Below are 18,412 nucleotides of genomic sequence, written 5' to 3' on the forward strand. Positions count from 1 at the left end.
GTTCTGATGACAGGATGCGGGTGGTAGTTCGGCGGCTTCATCGGCGTCTTCGCTGCTGCTTAGAAGGCCTGGTATTGGTGCTACTTGCATCGGGGTTGCCGAGCTCGATCAGCCCGGACTGTTGGTAGTCCGCGGCCAGGACGCCGAATTGGTTCTCTGCGAGTGGGAGCTCGAACTTAGAGTGTCGAGGTGCTGACTTGATCAGCAAGGAGGTTCCTGATCCGCCGACGAGCTGCGAGGCGGGGGTAGTTAGTCTTTCCCTCCTGCCCGAGGATGAGGCCTGGCTCCTGGAGGGGTTCTGAAGTTGGGAGGCTTCCCCTCGGTGAAGGCGCCCGCCCTAAGGGGAGGGCTTGACCGGCTTGGGAGCTGCGGTTGGTTCAGAGGCAGTTGGGGGAACTGCTGTTGGTAGTGATGCTGGGAAATGTGGTGTAGTACTTGCTGCTGATGGAGCTGATGTTGCTGGAACTGCTGCATTTGGGCTTGCATTGCCCGCATGCAATGCAGCAAGTCATCAAGCTGGTTCTGGCTGGTCACCAAAGGGACAGCGGTCGGTTCGACGAAGGTTGTCTCGATAGGGAGGGGAAGGGGAACACTCGCAGGGGCCACCGTGCTTGGTGCATTGAGGCTAGGGATTCCGTCCGTCGAGAGGGGGACGGTGAACTGTCCGATGCATACAGTGGCGGGCTGAGGGTGTTCCCCTATAGCATTCAAGTCGGCGTTGTGCCTGTTGCTGCTGGAGGAAGCCATGGAAGCTAAGGTTTCTTTGAGAGAGAGAGTTAAAGGTTAGGGGAGGCTTTTTGAAGTCTTCCCACAGACGGCGCCAAATGATGATGCGCAATCCGGTCGATCCTAGCTGTCGATTACCTCACCTCTGACGGAATTGAAGGTGCCTGAAACAAGGAAGAAACTGGAGACTTCCGGGGAGGAACCCAGTTGGAACACTCCGAAGCTCAAGTTAGTGCTCTTGAGAAGGCAAGGGGAAATAAAGGACTTCAAGACCAGAAAGCACAAAAATCACATACCTCCTTCTTTGGGGGAAGGGGGCCTTTTATAATCACCCTGATACACTCACTCCCATACCTTTGCCAGATCGGGTATCATCACCTCCGCCAGATCGGGTGTCATCATTTCTGCCTGACGCCAGTTCGGGTGTCATAACCTCTGCCAGATGCCAGTTCAGGTGTCATAACCTCTGCCAGATGCCAGTTCGGGTGTCATAACCGCCACTGTCTTCCTTGTCAGGGTCGTCTCTGCCACGTCTGAGATGGCGGTGGCGGGTGGCCGTTGGAGGGCGGCTGTCATGTGTCAGACCCTTAATCAGTCAGGCGCGCCACCTCCGTGTACGGGCTTCCTTGGCGTCAGGTACGGTTGTTCAGTCAGGCGACTTGGAGCCGAAGTGGTGTGCGAGGTGGAGTCTTGAGTTCGGATAGAAATGTGACCCAAACTGCCACGAGGTGGGCCAGCTTGGGTTTTTGCCCTTTGCGCTCCTTGTAAGGCTCAGGGCCTCTAGGGAGAGCTCGGGTTCCTCCTTGGGGAGCTCGGGTCGTGGGTTCCTTTTTGGGGGAGCTCGGGGCTCCTTCTCTCAGAGCTCGGGTTGTGGGCCCGCTGTCGTGCCGAGCTGGCGCTCCTGCCAGGTCACTCGGTTGCTTCCACGTGTCGTGCGGCCAAGGGGCCGAGCCAAATCTCCCTCCATCAAATGGGATGCTGGAATTTTGGCTAGGACTACAAGAGCTTCTCCGTGGAAAGCTACCCATGCTTCTTTGCCCCTTTTCTTGCCCTGGATCAAGTATGAATTGCACTCTGGTAACCTCATTAAATTTTGGGAACAAGTCTAGATTGGGGATTCCCCATTCAAGGATCAATTCCCACCCTTGCTTGCCTCATCTAACTTGAAGAACAAGCCTATCTCCAATTTTCTAGTACCTTCACTTGCAGTCCCAGGGTTTGGGTGGAACTAGACCTGTTCATGGACAGAGCTTGGGCTTGGCTTTTGTAAAAATTCTAATGGGCCTGACCCGAGATAGTGTAAAATTGGAGCCGAAGCCCAGCCCGTGAACAGGTCTAGGTGGAACTTGGGTTTGAGAAGAGCCATTAGGGATTCAAAGTTAAAACAACACCTTGACACTTTTTAAGTATTCTTGAGGGGGTCTTTTTACATCCCACAAAACCTGATAGTAGAGTTTGGACTCTATCAGCCTCTGGAGTCTTCACTTGTGCATCCTTTTCCAAAGTTTTATTTCAATTGACTAAGTTTTTTAGGCAAGCCTTCCCTATTAAGGATGTTTGGTGTAAACCTATTCCACTTAGGGTTGGGTGCTTTTGTTAGGAAGCATTCTTGGAAAGGTTCAGCACTTGTAGAGATGGAAATTTGACCCGCCCTTGTAGGGCCCCGCCCCAGTCGAAGCGGGCTTTTTTGATTACTGATCGGGGTCCGGAGTGGGTTCGGGGAAACCCGAAACTCTAGGGATCAAGGATGGGGTGGGGATGGTATTTGTCCACCCCACCCCGACTATATTATGTAACATAATATATAAATATATATATAACTATTACTATATGTTATATTATAACATTACATATTATATTATATTATACAAAATAGTTCTAGATAGGTTTCAAGAAAAATAAAACAATAAATTTATAGTACACAAGTAGGAATGACTGGGGCTGGACGGGGCGAGGCAAATTAAGGGATCCCCATTCCCCACAGGGTTAGAATTTCTTGCTCCGCTGGGGTTCGGGGCAAGGCATTTGAGTTCGGGGTTGGGACAGGGCAGGCAAAACCTGGCCCCGACCTAATAGTTTCTTATCTCCTCGCTAGTGTGTTCTTTGCAAGTTTAATGGTGAGACTGTTTACCACTTACTAATATCCTACTCTTTTGCTAATTGTATTTAGGAGTGGTGTTTTTCTTTGTTTGGGTGCTGGACCGGGAAGAAGGGAATTGGAGAGTTTTTTTCAAAAAGAGAAAGAAGTCTTCAAGATATTATGGAGGTGATTCATGTTACAGTGGTACATTGGCATAAGTCTTTGGATTTGTTTAAAGACTTTTCAGCGGTTGATTTGATTAAAAGCTGGGGGAAATCGCAAACTCAGATCTAACTAAGGACAACACCCTACTCACTTGGACCCCCCTTCCCCATGGCTTCTTCAAATTAAACTTTGATGAAAGCAGCATTGGATCCAGGTCCTTCAGGTATCGGGGGTGTTCTAAGAAATGAGGAGGGTGTTGTAATAACTCTTTTTTCTGGGCCAATTGGAGTGGGTGATTCTCTATGGACTGAGATTTCAGCATTATTGGAAGGAGTTCAAAGAATTAGAGAGTTGAACATCACCAAGTGATTATAGAGGGAGATTCTAAGCTGGTGGTAGGTTGGCTAAGGCTAAAAGCCTAAAAGAAGACTTGGTTGGGTTTTGGAATTACAGTAATGAGAAGAGGAAATTTAAGTGGCTGACTAATGATATGGAAATAAATTTGAACTGGGTCAAAAGAAGTGCCAACTCTTTTGCAGATGGGTTAGCCAAACAAGGGGTGACTAGGGAATCTATGTTTTGGGCTCTCTTGCAATCTATTATCTTGCTTGTTTTTTTTTCTGTTTTGTGGCAGGAGAGTTAAGAGAGCTTATCTCCACCTTTTTCTGTAATTATTTTTCTTTAATCTTAATGAAAGTTTCAAGTTGTTGATCAAAAAAAAATCTTGAAAAGAGAACGCCCTATTGGTATCTTTCTCCTAACATGTAATTTATTTATAGAGCAAACTCTGAAACTACTTACCACTTGCTAATCTTCTGCCTGTATACTATTTGGAATTTCTTTTTTTCCTCTCTTTTTAGAGGTAGGTGGAACCCACCGGAAGATGTCGGAAGCATCTTCAGTACCTCATTTTTCTCCCCAAGTAAGACAAGAACCAACTTTATGTGGAGATGTAAAAGTGTGACTTTATTATGGGCAGCTTGTGAGGAAAGAAACACCAGATCTTTTGATTATAAGAGAAATGAAAGAAGCAATAACAGAAAACATCTCAGTAAAGGTAGTCCATTGGATAAAAATATTGGAAATGTTCTCTCCGTTCTCTACTGATGACATCATACATAATTGGTATTATGTGGCAAAGTCATCATTGACAAGAATATCTCTATAAACAGCATTTGCTCTCTACCAGAAACTACTGTTACTAAGCCAAATTTTGATCGCTGCAATTTGGAGAATCCAGGAGTTCAGGTAGAGGCAAAGATTTTGTTTGTGTGTTTTAAGTAGGATGGTTTATAACAGTCCCTCAATGTATTGATGAGGTTGCCCCATTGATCTATCTTGCATGCATAATCTTCTTCAATCTAGAAAACATTACATTTCCTTTTTCAGAAAAAAAATAATAATTTTTGACAGTATGGGGAAAAACAAATAATAATGATGGCAACATTTTAGTATTATCTTCTGGCCCTTATGGATATAGTGATTCCACCACACAGGCAGAGCTGCTAGCTATGTTGCAAGGGCTGAAATAGTGGAAATCATTATAATACAATGACTTCATAGTGGAAAGGGATTCTGCTTAAAGGAGTTTGGACTGCTTTAAGAAAAACTGTTCAGGTCCTTGGATGCATAAACATGTTATAAGAGAGTTAAAAAAGTTTTGGTTGGGGAAATAAGAGCTTGTTTGGTAGCTTTTGTGTTCACGTTGAAACACTGCCAATCAGTGCCACATAGGTAATTCCACTTCAACATTCAAAAAGCAAATTTGTAGAGCAGATTCCAACTTGAAATAAGAGCACCGCATTTTGCTTCATGCTTCACAGATAGAGATCATCGGAAGAAACATCAAAATGACATTTCTCGAATCTTGAGGGTATTCCTGCTTCATTTGTCCTATGTTGTGCCAAATAGAACCTAAGTGTTTGAAAAAACAATGAAATATTATATTTGGTCTTTCATGCCAAAAATCTCTTTTTCTCTGTTGATTATGTAGCTTGGAAAACAGCATGGTAGATACCATGATCAGCCAATTTTTTTGTTGATGCATTGGCAAGGAAAAGTGCAGCAAGGAGTCAATTCCCAAGTTGAAGCTTATGCAAAACATTTGCAAAATGATAAGAAAGGGTAAATGGCAGTCTAGCAGATGCTAGCCCACTGGAAGCAGTTTGGCAATAATGTGTGAATGTCATTCTTTCTAATTAACTAATAAATCAGATATATTATTGATAAAAAAGGAATTATTTGATTTTTGTGTATGGCTAAAAAGAAAAGATCTGCATATGAACTCATGGTGATGCATCTTCCTGTATGGGTATTTATAAGCATGGATATAAGCATTGTTTTGTAAAAACTTTGAAAAGGAATAAACAAAGTGGATAGACGTCTTTATTCCATGGTTTGATTACAAGAGAAAGAAAGGAAAGTGGCTAACATGAGGCATTAGCTTTACATTGAAGTTGTTCAGGCTGAACCGACCACATGCATCAAAGAAGAAACATTTCATAGATATCCATAAAAAAAACAGGCTTTTTATAGATACCTAAATGGGTTATTTTTAACATGTTTTTCAACCACCAAATTAGTTTACTTATAAGTACCTTTTTGTCTTCTTTCTCACGAAGTTCAACTTTAGTTTCTTCTAGGTGGACAAAATCAGGAGCTGTTATATTGATAGTAATGAGGCTTGTCCCTTTATTCTGAATCAGAAGTGAAAGATCTGGAGATTCTGGGAAGCACAAATTATAACTTTATCATCCACCAAAAAAATTATCTTAAGTTTTAAATATAAAAATAACTTAAGAACTCAAGACATGCTTAGACCAGTATAGAACATTGAGCTATAATGAAAACATCCCAAGACAGTTTGATGTAGAACAAGTGAAACATGGCAATTTGAATGTTTCATTTGCAGGTAAAAGAAGCTACAAATTTTCTATAATAAGAAAACTAGATCCTTGGAAAAATCTCAGTGCATCTTTTTCTTATACACAGATATGGTGTGGAAACCTAGGAATAACATCCGCAATTAGGACTGATATGAGGGATCTGTCTACGATATGAATGAGAGCCACCAATGCACGAATGACTAGTATGGCCTATGAAGCATGGGTCATAATCCATGGTGTAAGAGTCACAACTCTAGCATTCTATTAGTGGCCTCAGTCCCCCCCCCCCTTTTTTCTGATCAGAAATAGTGGTCTCAGTTTCTAGTCAAAATGCATACACACAACTCTAGACACTTCTAGGCTCATTTTTTGATCAGTCACACTTCTAAGCTCATTCCAGTAGACACTAATGTGCCTGAGACAATAATAAACCAAAAATGAATGACCAACAAAGAATAACACCCTTAACAGCATAGAAAAACTCTAGGGTCTAGAGGAAGAACAAGGTTGCCCGATAAATCTATCAGTATTGTGCTTCTGGAGTTAAGACTGTCTGGAGAGAGAGAGAGAGAAGGAGAATAATTTGGTGCCCCTACCGGTTAAAGTTCATGGAATGTTGATACACATCTCATACCTCTAGATTTCTTTTGGAGAAAATTTCAAAACCAACTAAACTCAACTCAACCATAACCCTATTATCTGCAGTTCACCATACAAACCCTGCCCTGCCATTTTGCTATATCAAAAGTCATGCTTCTGTCAAATTGCAAGCCCTTCTTGTTTACCACTTCAGACCAAAGTTTTAAAACAAAGAGGTGTGATGTGGGGTGTTCCACTACCCACGTTCCACTCCACAGGGTGTTCCACTTCATAACACAAGAAGCGTAAACCTAATCAAGAGGAGGGAGAGGAGTAGTTCTTTTATTTTCTTTTCTTTTCCTCAGAGGAATCCATACTACCCTACCTGGAGGCGCACCTCCAGTTGTACACCTCAAATTCCCGTCTTTAAAAGCATTGCTTCAGACTATGATTTCTTTGGTGCTCCCCTTGCTCTATTAGAACCTTCTACTTTAACCAAGTCACTCCTACCTGGTGCAGTCATTGCCGAGTCTGCTCTAATGCTCTCATTTCTGACTTTGTAACCTTGCCACTCATCCATCTTGGCAACAATCATAAACATGTTTCTTGATTGCTCAGCACTCTGCCCCATATAACTATGGTGAATATCCTCTCTAATTTCTCCTTAATTATGGATGCTTGAACAATGGTACCAAAAATGGTTGCTTTGGGGTATCCCTTGACCATCAATCTTAATTGCACTGCCAATGTTACTAACATCATTACTAAAATTACAATATACATCATGGGACCCCCTCTTGTAAATTTCTAGTTAGTTTATCCATAAATGATGCAAAATGATAAACTAAGTGCTGACCCTTGGTATAAAACCATTATGATTGAAAATTCTCGTCTCTCCTTCCTGAGTCCTTACATCGGTTATTGCCCCTTCACGCATATCTCTAATATATAGTTATATACCTACTGAAGGTCCCTTCCCTTCCCAAAACCCACCAGATGACTTCTATAGAGACCCCATCATATTCTTTTTGCAAGTCAATAAATACCAAATGAATCCAAATTAGTTTTCTAATACACTAGTTCTATTCATGTCTTAACCACTCACCCCTTCTCAAAGTTTCATAGTATATAGCTCACAAGCTTAACCCTATGATGATTATTGTAACAGGCAATAAAAATTTAAAAAAGTTGATGGAAGTTGATGGCTCTTAGGGAGGACCTAAAAGTTTGGAAGAAGGAGGTTTTCGGGAATATTTCAATTAAAAAAGCCGAATTGCTCGTAAAGATGGCAGACCTAGAGAGATTAGAGGAAAGGGATATCTTATCAAGGGAAGGTAAAAGGGAGAAGGAGAGTGTGAGAGGGGAATTATTGGAGGTGATTCATATGGAAGAAGTTATGTGGAGGTAGAAGTCAAGGGCAATTTGGCTAAAAGAAGGTGATAAGAATATTGCTTTCTTTCATGCACAAACAAGGGGTAGGAGGAGAAATAATTTCATTTCTAGATTAGAAGAGGATTCCAGAATCATTGATGATCCAAAAGAAGTGATGAAGGAAATTAGAAAATTCTATATCAACTTGTACGAGGCTACCCCAAGTAAAAAGGTTTTCTTGGGTAATGTAGAATTAGGAAGGATTGAGGAGGGCTTAAGGGCCTAGTTCGTGGAAAGGGAGTTTGATGAAAAGGAAATTTGGGAGGCAATAAGTATTATGAAAGGTGACAAGGTTCCAGGTCCCAATGGGTTTCATATATCTTTCTACAAAAGTTATTGGCATGTGCTAAAAGAGGATGTATTGAGGATGTTTAATGAATTTTGGCAGGAAAAGATCATTAAGAGAAGTGCTAATGCAACCTTCATATCTCTAATTCCAAAAGTGGAAGGAGTCTCTAGAATTAAAGACTTTAGACTAATCATCTTGATCTCAAGCTCCTAACAAATCACTGCTAAAGTTCTCTCTAGAAGATTAAGATCCATCTTGCATGATGTTGTGGGCCCAACCCAGATGGCTTTTGTAGAAGACAGGAAAATTCTTGATGGGGTGATGATTTCAAGTGAATGTGTTCACTCAAGGCTGAGAAATGGTCATCCAGGTTTAGTTTGAAAGCTTGTCATTGAGAAGGTTTATGATCATGTGAATTGGGGTTTTCTGGAGGATATTTTGGCTATGATGGGTTTTGGGGAGAGGTGGAGAAGTTGGATGTTTGCATGTATTTCTTCGATCTCCTTTTCAGTTCTTGTAAATGGAATATCCACACCTTTTCTTCCAAGCTCACAGGGGTTTGAGACAGGGAGATCCGCTGTCACCGTTGTTGTTTGTCTTGGTAGCAGAAATTCTAAATCACTTACTCTACAAAGGATCAGAAGTTGGGATGCTTGAAGGGTTTAGAGCAGGAAGACAATGGAATCTCCAACACTCATCTTCAATTTGCAGATGACACATTGGTATTCTTGGGTGCATCAATTGAGCAAGTGCTGAATTTAAGAGTGATTCTCATATTTTAAGAAATGTTGGCATGACAAAAGATCAATCTAAAGAAGAGTGTGATGATTGATGTGAGTGATATCCCTGATGCTTATTGGAGGATTGGGCTTCATCTCTGGGTTGTTTGGTGGGGGAGTTCCCCTTTACTAATTTGGGCCTCCCTATAGGGGCAAAAGCTTTGGTCTCCTCTAATTGGGCCTCTAAAAGGATTACTCTTTTTTTTTATGAGTTTGGTGGAAGGCTTACTCTTATTAAGAATTTGATGTCCAATCTCATGGTTTATTACCTTTCACTCTTAAAGGCTCTCTTTATGTGATAAGCTCAATTGAAAAATTGCAAAAGGAGTTTTTTTATGGGGAGTTAAAGGGTTTGAGAAGAAATTCCACTTAAGTGGGATAAAGTTTGCAAGGAAAAAAAAAAAAGATGGGGACTTGGGGATAAGAAAGTTGAAGATATTCAATAAAGCCCTTTTAGGGAAATGGTTATGGAGATTTGGGTTGGAGAAGGGTGGTGGCTTGCAATTGCAATATGGGGTTATTGGATTCGGGTGGGACCCTAGAGAAGTGAAGACATCTTATGGGGTAAGTGTGTGGAAAGAAATTATGTGTTTCCAATCAACTTTTCTTAGTCTTGTTTTCTTCAAAGTTGGTGATGGCTCAAAAATTATATTTTGGGAAGATAATTAATTAGCTGGGTATCGGAAAGTTGTGAGATCTTTGCCCTCACCTGTATAGGTTGGGCATGAAGAATATCTCTATTGAAGAGAATTTTGAGATTAATCATGGTAGAGCAATTTGGTGTCCAAAATTTAGGAGGCCTATCTTTGATTAGGAGATCTTCTAGCAAAGTTACAGCCAATTGAGCCTCAGATGGAAAGGAGATATTCAAGATGGTGGAAAGAATCTAAAAATGGTCTATTCTCACTCAAATCCTTCTACAAGTCCTTGTCAAGGTCAAGTGGAGAAAATTCTGGTTCAAAAGGCATTTGGGGAAACTCTGTTCCCCCAAGGGTGGAAGCTTTTGCTTGGCTAGTGGCATTGGATAGTATATTAACATTAAATCATCTTCAAGATAGAGGCTTTCACTTGGCTAGCAAATGTTATCTTTGTGAGAATGTTGAGGAGAATGTCTTTTCATTTGCTTGTTGAGTGTCTCTTCTCCAAGTTCATTTAGGGCTTTTTCTTCAAGTTCTTCAAGGCTGGCGGGTGGTCTCCCAATTCTGTGGAGGAAATCTTCTCCAAATGGCCTAAGATATATGGAAATGTCAAGGTAAAGATCGTTTGGAGCTATATTCCTTTCCCAGTTTGTTGGGAACTCTAGAAAGAAAGAAATAGAAGAATATTGATGAGAAAGCTCGGTCAAGGAAACATATAACACTTTATGCAGCAAACTAATTATGGACTAGAACCTCATTCTCCCAAAGTTTGAAGGAATCACAAAGGAAGATCTTGGCTCTGGATTTTGGAACTCTTTGCAGCTGGCCTAATTGTTTTCTTTTCGTTCATGTGGACTTGTTTTTCTTCTCGGTGTATCTTTCTCTTGTTTTGCTCCCCTTTGTAACTTTGCTCTCTAGTGATATCCTGTCACTATTAGATGTACTTTTTTCTATTAATAAATTTTCTTTTTTTATTTACTACCAAAAAAATCTGTGATTAGTTTGCATTAAGATAAGTTGATCCAGTGGCCTACAAAATGAAAATGTTCTAGGTTTTTATTGGTATTAGTAACTAGACTGCAGTACTTTCAGCATTACATTGTCTAATATATGAATCTTCTGTGTTGGTATACATGCTGCATGTGTGCTAGCATATCTCTGCATCTGTGTATCTCTACATGTTAATTGAATACGCAATTAACATCTGTACCATACATAGAAAGATACTGGATCAGATTTATCACCTCCCCAAGCTTTTAATTTCCAATATTGCATGTCTACATTTTTAATATATAATCCCATTTCTTGCAGTGATGGCTGAACCAGTGTTTTAAAAGGCATACCTCAGGTGCACGCAGGCACACAGGCAAGGCACTTAAGGCATACACCTTGCTTGAACTCAGGCATCACCACTTTCAAAAGGAGTGCACCTAGTGGACCTGTTAACTTTTAAGTAGCCTTTTGTTGTTGCTTGTCATTAGCAATGGTGATCAGCAGTTGCTGCTTCCTCCATCCCCATCTGTTTGCAATAAACCCTAAGATTTTCACTTCCAATATGAACTGTCTTCCTCACCACTACACGGATGAAAGTGTCTTGAATCCCCACCAGATAGTTCAACAATGCATGTGTTGATTGTGATTTTTTTTTCTTGATAAGTAACAGACAAAAATATTAGAAACTTAAAAACAGAAGCATACAAGTGTGGTTACATTTTTATATATAAAAGAAGCCATGAGAGCATAGCCTTGCTATCTCTTCCCATTTGTATCAAATTACAACTGAGCAAAAAAAAAAAACTTGACTTCAATTCACTACTTGTCTTGCAAGCCAATCACCCAAACTATTAGCAGACCTTTGAGCCCATATAACCTCTTTTTTAAGAAAGGGTAACTGAAATTTCTTTTTTTTTATCAATAACAGAAATCAATTTATTAATAGATAATAAAGTTACAATAATCCGGGTAGAGGTAAAGATGCTTAACTCTCCTGAAAAAGAAAAAAGAAAAGAGGATTACAATACAGCCCAAAACATCTGTTCCCTTCCCACCCCTTGTTTTGCCAATGTATCTGCAAAAGCATTTGCTGTCCTCTTCACCCATTGAAATTGAACCTCCATCCCCCTAGTTAACCATTTAGCTTCCCTTCTTTCATTTGCATATTTCCACAATCCACTGTCCTTCTGTAACCAGCTTTGAGTCTCCTTCAACAATTAGCCTATTAATACTCATCTCCTTTGTTTTTCGTAAACCTTGGGACCTGAAAACAAAGCAATCACCTTTCCATTATCATCTCTGAACACCCCACCAACACCTGAGGGCCCAGGATTACCTTCACTACTGCCATCGAAATTTAATTTTACAAACCCTGGGCCTAGTGGAGACCATAAGGGAGAGGCACCTGATGAGAGAGGAGCAGAATTTGCCACTTCCAACCAGCCATTCAGTAGCATAACTGTAGAGACATCAACAAACATATCCAAAGAATTCAGCCATTGCACCACCTTAACCAATATTACCTCAATGATACCTTCTTTGTTCCTTTCCTTATCAGAAAAGGTCCTAGAGTTCCTCTCTTCCCATATAGTCCAGCAAATAACAGCCCTCACACACCACCACATAACCCTACCCCTTTTCTTAGGCCAACTAAGGAAAGAGGTGGTAAACAAGCTTCGTATATCTAGTGGAGGGGCCCACCTACAACCAAATAAAGAAATAAACCATTGCCATATATCAGAAACAAAAGGACAGGAAATTAAGTGATAGGAGATTTCACCATTAGCCTTGCAGAGGGTGCACCGATTTGGGGACAAGCACCAATTTGTCCTTTTCTTCTGGAGCAAATCACATGCGTTACATCTTTCCAGGAATGCCTCCCAACAAAAAGCTCCAATCCTTGGAGGGATCAGCTTACCCGATATTTCCTTAACTGGGAAAGACTGGATAGAATTGTTGGTCTATTGTGCCAAGGACTTAAAGAAAGAAGCATAAGAAAAGGCCCCTGAGGGGGACAAAGTCCAAATTCTATCCCTTTTTGAAGGGTCCAAAACCACCCCATTCAAAACCTGAATTAAATCCATAACATTTCCCAATTCTAACTCCCTAAGGTCACTCCTAAGACCCAAATCCCAATCATACCCAAAATATGACTCAAAAAGGACCAAAAAATCAGACACACACTTGCCTTTGAAACGGGAGATGGAGAATAAAGAGGGAATTTGGTCTTTCAGGGGTACATCCCCCACCCACAAATGTTCCCAAAATTTAACCTAATTCCCAGAGCAAAGCATACCTGATGTATTGCAAAAACGAGGGAAGAATGGCATGTATGGATTTCCAAGGAGAGGCCATGTTAGTCCTTGCCACAAGTCCAAAGTCCCAGCCATCAACTGCATCTCCATGAATACTCAATATTACCTTGGTCCACAGCTTATCCCTATCCCCTCCAAACCTCCACAACCATTTACCCAACAAGGCTTCATTTTTCTTCCGAATATTACCCAATCCCAAGCCACCCTCCTCTCTACACTTGGAGACTATCTCCCAACTCACTCTATGATCTTTCCTTTCCTCCCCTGGCTCCCATAAGAAATCTCTCATCAACTTTTCCAGCACTCTACTTATTTTTTCTGGGATTCTAAACACATATAAGTAATACACCGGCAATCTAGCCAATGTAGACTTAATCAAAGTGATTCTGCCACCCAGAGATAAATAATTCTTCTTCCAAGGGGCTAGCCTTTTCGTAAACCTATCAATTATTGGGCTCCAAAAACTGTTATTCTTTGGGTTATCCCCTAAAGGCATTCCCAAGTATATCATAGGCCACTGTGACACCTCACAACCCAAAATCTCAACCCTTTCCCTCATCTCTCCTTCTTCCATGTTCACCCTTACCACACAGCTCTTATCAAAGTTAACCTTCAAATTCGACATTTTTTCAAATAATTGCACTATCATCTTCATATTTCTGACCCATCTCACATCCTCCCCTTCACAGAACAGGATTGTGCCATCAGCAAACTATAGATGTGTGATAGGTAATCTGTCTCTTCCGACCCTCCACCCCCTAAGTAGGTTCCTCGAATTTTCCCTCTCAATTAATTTCACCAACACTTCTGCTATCAAAGTAAAGAGAAATGGGGAAGGGGGGTCCCCTTGTCTAATTCCCCTAGTGGCTGGGAAATGATCCACCACTACAGACCCATTCACCAAGATTGAGTAATGACAAGTCTCAATACATCCCAAGATCCATTTGCACCATTTTACTCCAAAGCCAAAGCAGTCCATCACTTGCATTAAGAACGACCAATCAACCATGTCATAAGCTTTCTCTAGATCCAACTTAAACACAATCCCCTTCTTCTTGCTTCTCCTTAGATCCTCCACACACTCATTAGCAACTAAAATTTGGCCTACAAATGCCCCTTGATTCTGTGATATTAGATCTAGAAGTACTTCTTTGATTCTTCTAGACAATACCTTAGCAATGATTTTGTACAAACTGTTAACCAAACTGATAGGTCTATATTCTCTAGGGTGACTTGCTCCAATTTTCTTTGGAACCAATGCAATAAAAGTTGAATTTACTCTCGGATTTATCACCCCCCTTTGATGAAATTCATTGAAAACTTTAAGGATGTCCTGCTTCAATATCTCCCAACAATCCTGGTAAAAGGCCATAGTGAAACCATCCGGACCTGGTGCCTTAGATCTATCCATTGAGAATATTGCCTCCCTTATTTCCTCCACCTCAAATTTTCTTTCAAGCCACTCCTTTGCCTCCTCAAAAAGTTTTGGCCAATCTAGACCTTCCAACCAGATCCTCTAATTCAGGGGCCTTCTATATATAGACTTAAAATGCTCCACAAAAACCCTGGCAATCTCACCCTGCTGAGTAAGGGTCACCCCATCAAACTCCAATTTTGAGATCAAATTTTTCCTTTTTCTCCCATTGGCCATTACATGAAAGAATTTGGTATTTCTATCTCCTTCCTTCACCCACTTATGCCTTGATTTTTGTCTCCAACTAACTTCTTATTTAAATAGAATGTCCTCTAATTGCTTCCTCAGTCCCCATCTCTCTTCTTTATCCCTAACACCAAGCGTGCCTTCATTTTCCTTTGCATCTAACTCCTCAATTTGATTCATCAAAACCTGTTTCCTTTCCTCAATCCTACCAAAGTGAAGGGTATTCCATTCCTTAATTTTTGCTTTCAACTACTTCAATTTCCAATGAAATTTCATACCCTCCTAATTGGCCCTTGGGGCACTCCCATTCCACCAATCCTTAACTAGCTCCTCAAAACCCGGGTGGGACGACCACATATTCTCAAATCTGAAAGATGGCGGCCTTCTATTGCCAATATTCTCCCTCATTAAAACAATGAGCCAATGATTTAAGGTTACCCTAGGCAGGGTTCTAGAAGTAACCACCCCCTAGTGCTCCTCCCAATCTGTTGTGAATAAGAATCTATCCAACTTCAAACAAATAGGATTTGCCTGTAAGTTGGACCAAGTGAATGTGCCATGCATCAGTGGAACCTCCTTTAGTTCAAAGCAGTTAATAAAACTATTAAACCTCCTCATACTTGTGTTTCCCTCACCCCTACCATTATTTGTCTCCTCTACAAATCTTATGACATTGAAGTCCCCACCTAAGAACCATGGTCCTTCCCATAGTCCTCTGATGTCTTCCAATTCCTCCCACAGCTCCTTTCTTTCTCTATATCTAGGTGGGCCTTATGTATTGATCAACACCCACTCAAACCCATCTGCCCTTTGTCTAAACTTGAGGGACACAGTAAACCTCCCAATCAACTCTTCCATCCCTTCTAAACTTTCTTCTTTCCACATTGTCACTATTCCCCTTGAATTACCCCAAGCAAGGCTCATTGCCCAATTTATTCCCCTTGCCTTCCATATAGATCTTGCCCATCTTCCATCTAATTCCATTAATTTCGACTCCTGAATCAGCACTATATCTGGGTCCTCTCTGCTTATCACTTCCTTTATCAATGGCCTTTTCCTTCTACCCCCTAATATTCCAGCTTAAAATCTTCATTTCTACTTTTTTTTTATCCCTTTCTTCTACCCTTTTAGTCACTCCCCTCCTTCTCCCCTTTCTCTCACTAAATTCCTTATCTTCCTCAACATCTCTTCTTAGCCTCTCAGCCTCACTCAATTTTCTCTTTTTAATCTTGCCATCCTCCTTTCCTTTCCTAAAAAAGACCTTCAAATCATCTGGCTTCTTTACTTTACAGCCTAATTGCTCAGCCAAGTCCGCATCCGACACTTTCTGTTCACTTCCATTGGCACCCATCTTCTCTATTAAATTCTCAGATTTCTATTCTCATGTGTTATCCCCACTCTTACTTCTTTGTGAACTTCCACCCCCTAAACTCCTACCTCTGTAATTTTTCTCAGCTTCTTCTCTTTTCAGTTCCTCCAAGAATCTTTCTATTAACTTCCAAATCCTTTCCCCCACTTCCTCCTCTCCCTCTACACATTTTCTTTTCTCCAAACTCTGCACCCTAGGGTTTTCTTGAGCTTGTGGCAATACGGCTAGCAGGGAATCTGGAACACAGGCAGCAGACAGAAGAATATGATTAGTACTAGACTTAATATTCACTGCCATACCCTGGTTTGACTCCGATACGGGATCCGCAGAGGAGCAGGGGGAACCTATCGCAGTTACTACACTTGGAAACTGAGGATTGCAAATCTCCTTAGTTGAAGCTAACTGTTGGGATACATTTCCTGTCAGAGGCTTTATCTTTCGATAAACTCCTTAGGCTTGTAATTCATCCCTGTTTTGGTTGTCTCTGCTTGGTTCACGAAAAGCGCCTCCTACCTGCTCACCAAAAATCTGCCCATTGTTCATTACATGGTCGGGTTTATCTTTACTCAACTCCAGCTTATCCCCCCCTGTGGACCAAAACATACTCCACATTATTTACTACATTCACCTCCTCAGATGGATGCATACAAGGGGTTACTCTTCCCTTGATTTGCTCAACGTCAAAAAGGAGAGTAGTGTCAAGCAAGTCTTCCTCGCTGGCTACCACTACAATTTTATCGTCCAAGCTGCTCGCAACAGAATTATTTGTCGAGTCTCCTTCCTCCTCATCAGAAGATTTTCTGTCAATCCACCCATCATCTTCCACATCCATGTCTTCCAGCCGTTCCCTAGAGTATCTCGGATTGGGGCGATCCGTAATCTTCTTCCCCAATACCTGTTAATTGTACGGGGGTCGAGGCATCCATTGCCTGTTTTCTTTTTTGGAGTTCTTCGATTCTTGAGCAGAACCAATTCTCTTTGGGGACGATGGTAGACCCCAAAAACCATCTGAAATCTTCACCCCTAAATTACCCCTCACATGATTAATTGAGTCACATGCACCCTCCCCCCGGTTCGACCCAGAGGCTCGAATATCCTGGGCCCAGTTTAAACTCATAATGTTTTTATTGCTGACCCACATCAGCGTATGATGGTCTGACCACCTGAGTTTTAAACTTAATATTTTTTGAATTATTTTCTCTTTCAAGGTGGTCGCCCAATACTTCCTTGGGACCCGACTCTTCCTCTTCCTAGAAAAGTTCTCCCTTTTCCTTTCTCCTCCCACTATATTTCTGCCATGTGTGCTTCTTTCCTCCACGTCACCTTCAAACAACTCCTCCACAAAGACGCTTCCACTTCCATCAGTGTACCCAAATCTTCCTCCATAGTTCCTCCGAGAAGATAGTCACCAAGCGGGGCACCTCCTCCGGCTTGATCCCATGGATTCTTACTTTGATCGCCGTCATGTCACTGAAGTTGCAGTCCTCCATCAAGCCACCCAATGTGTGGACTATTTTCTCTACTGTCAACTTATTCCAGAAGTTGAACGGCACCCCAACAAGCTTAATGTTGAAACATCCTACTGTAATATCTCGCTCATTACAAGACATACACCATTCTTCGATGACGATCAACCCTTCCTGGGTTTCGATAGAAAGTTCTATCTTCGCCTTCCCTGTGTTGAGAATGGCTCTGTTTTCACTAAACGGCACCACAAGAACAGGTTTTTAAATGCTAAAAATCTTCACTATTTCCTTTGCAACGAGCTGCCAGTCATTAATCTTTTTTCCAGCTATCAATACAAATCTGTTCTTCCATTTCTGTTTATCTACTTCCAACTCCAACTTACTTAATTTAACAGAGCAGACAACTGACATATTTAGTCTCTGTTCCTCCACTGCCTTCTGAGTTATTTGCTCTCCCTTGCCTACCATATCACTCTCACTCTCCCCCAACTCTGCTTTCTCCATTAAAGTCTTTTGCTGAACCTTTTCAATTATCTCTTTCAATACCAGGTATTCCTGTAGCTTTTCTGCAAAACACTTCCAACCTGTCTTCCTATTTCCTACCAGGATACACACAAACTTCCTATTGCCTTCTCCAAAACATTCTGTTATCACTGTAAACCACCCCTTTCTGTTGTTTCTTAGTTCAGCTATAAAGTTCTTCCTTTCCATATTCAGATGACCTTTCCATCCAACTTCTTGCTGCAAATAACTCCATCCACAAAACCCTTCACCCAAATCACGGCGTCTCTGCAAAGAAAAATAGTTGTTTTTTTCTCTTCCCTGATCTAAAGGCACACCTGTCCCTTGTTTCTACAAGCTTCAAACACATACTTTTTGGCTTTGAACTCCAGCTCTCTTCACCATGTTGCAGCCGGCTTGAACTCCATAGCTTAAAGAGATGTGGAAGGTTATCTGGGAAAAGGCATGCTTGCTCACAGGCAAGCACACTCTAAGAACGATAAAGTAGGTAAACGAGATGTACCACATAGAAAACA

The 18,412-nt window shown here is 41.4% G+C and overlaps 1 protein-coding gene across 1 annotated transcript in view; it reads right to left on the minus strand.

Annotated features, from left to right (window-relative positions):
- The window catches only part of LOC104603989 (uncharacterized), a 45,231-nt gene that overhangs the window by 12,520 nt on the left and 14,299 nt on the right, over positions 1-18,412 (minus strand). The window contains exon 5 of the mRNA XM_010268186.3: positions 5,569-5,696. Coding sequence (XP_010266488.1) covers positions 5,569-5,696 — 128 coding nt within the window. The remainder of the gene's footprint in view (positions 1-5,568; positions 5,697-18,412) is intronic.

The sequence above is a fragment of the Nelumbo nucifera genome, chromosome 3 (genome assembly GCF_055504915.1).
Source record: "Nelumbo nucifera cultivar China Antique chromosome 3, China Antique-T2T, whole genome shotgun sequence".
NCBI lineage: Eukaryota > Viridiplantae > Streptophyta > Magnoliopsida > Proteales > Nelumbonaceae > Nelumbo > Nelumbo nucifera.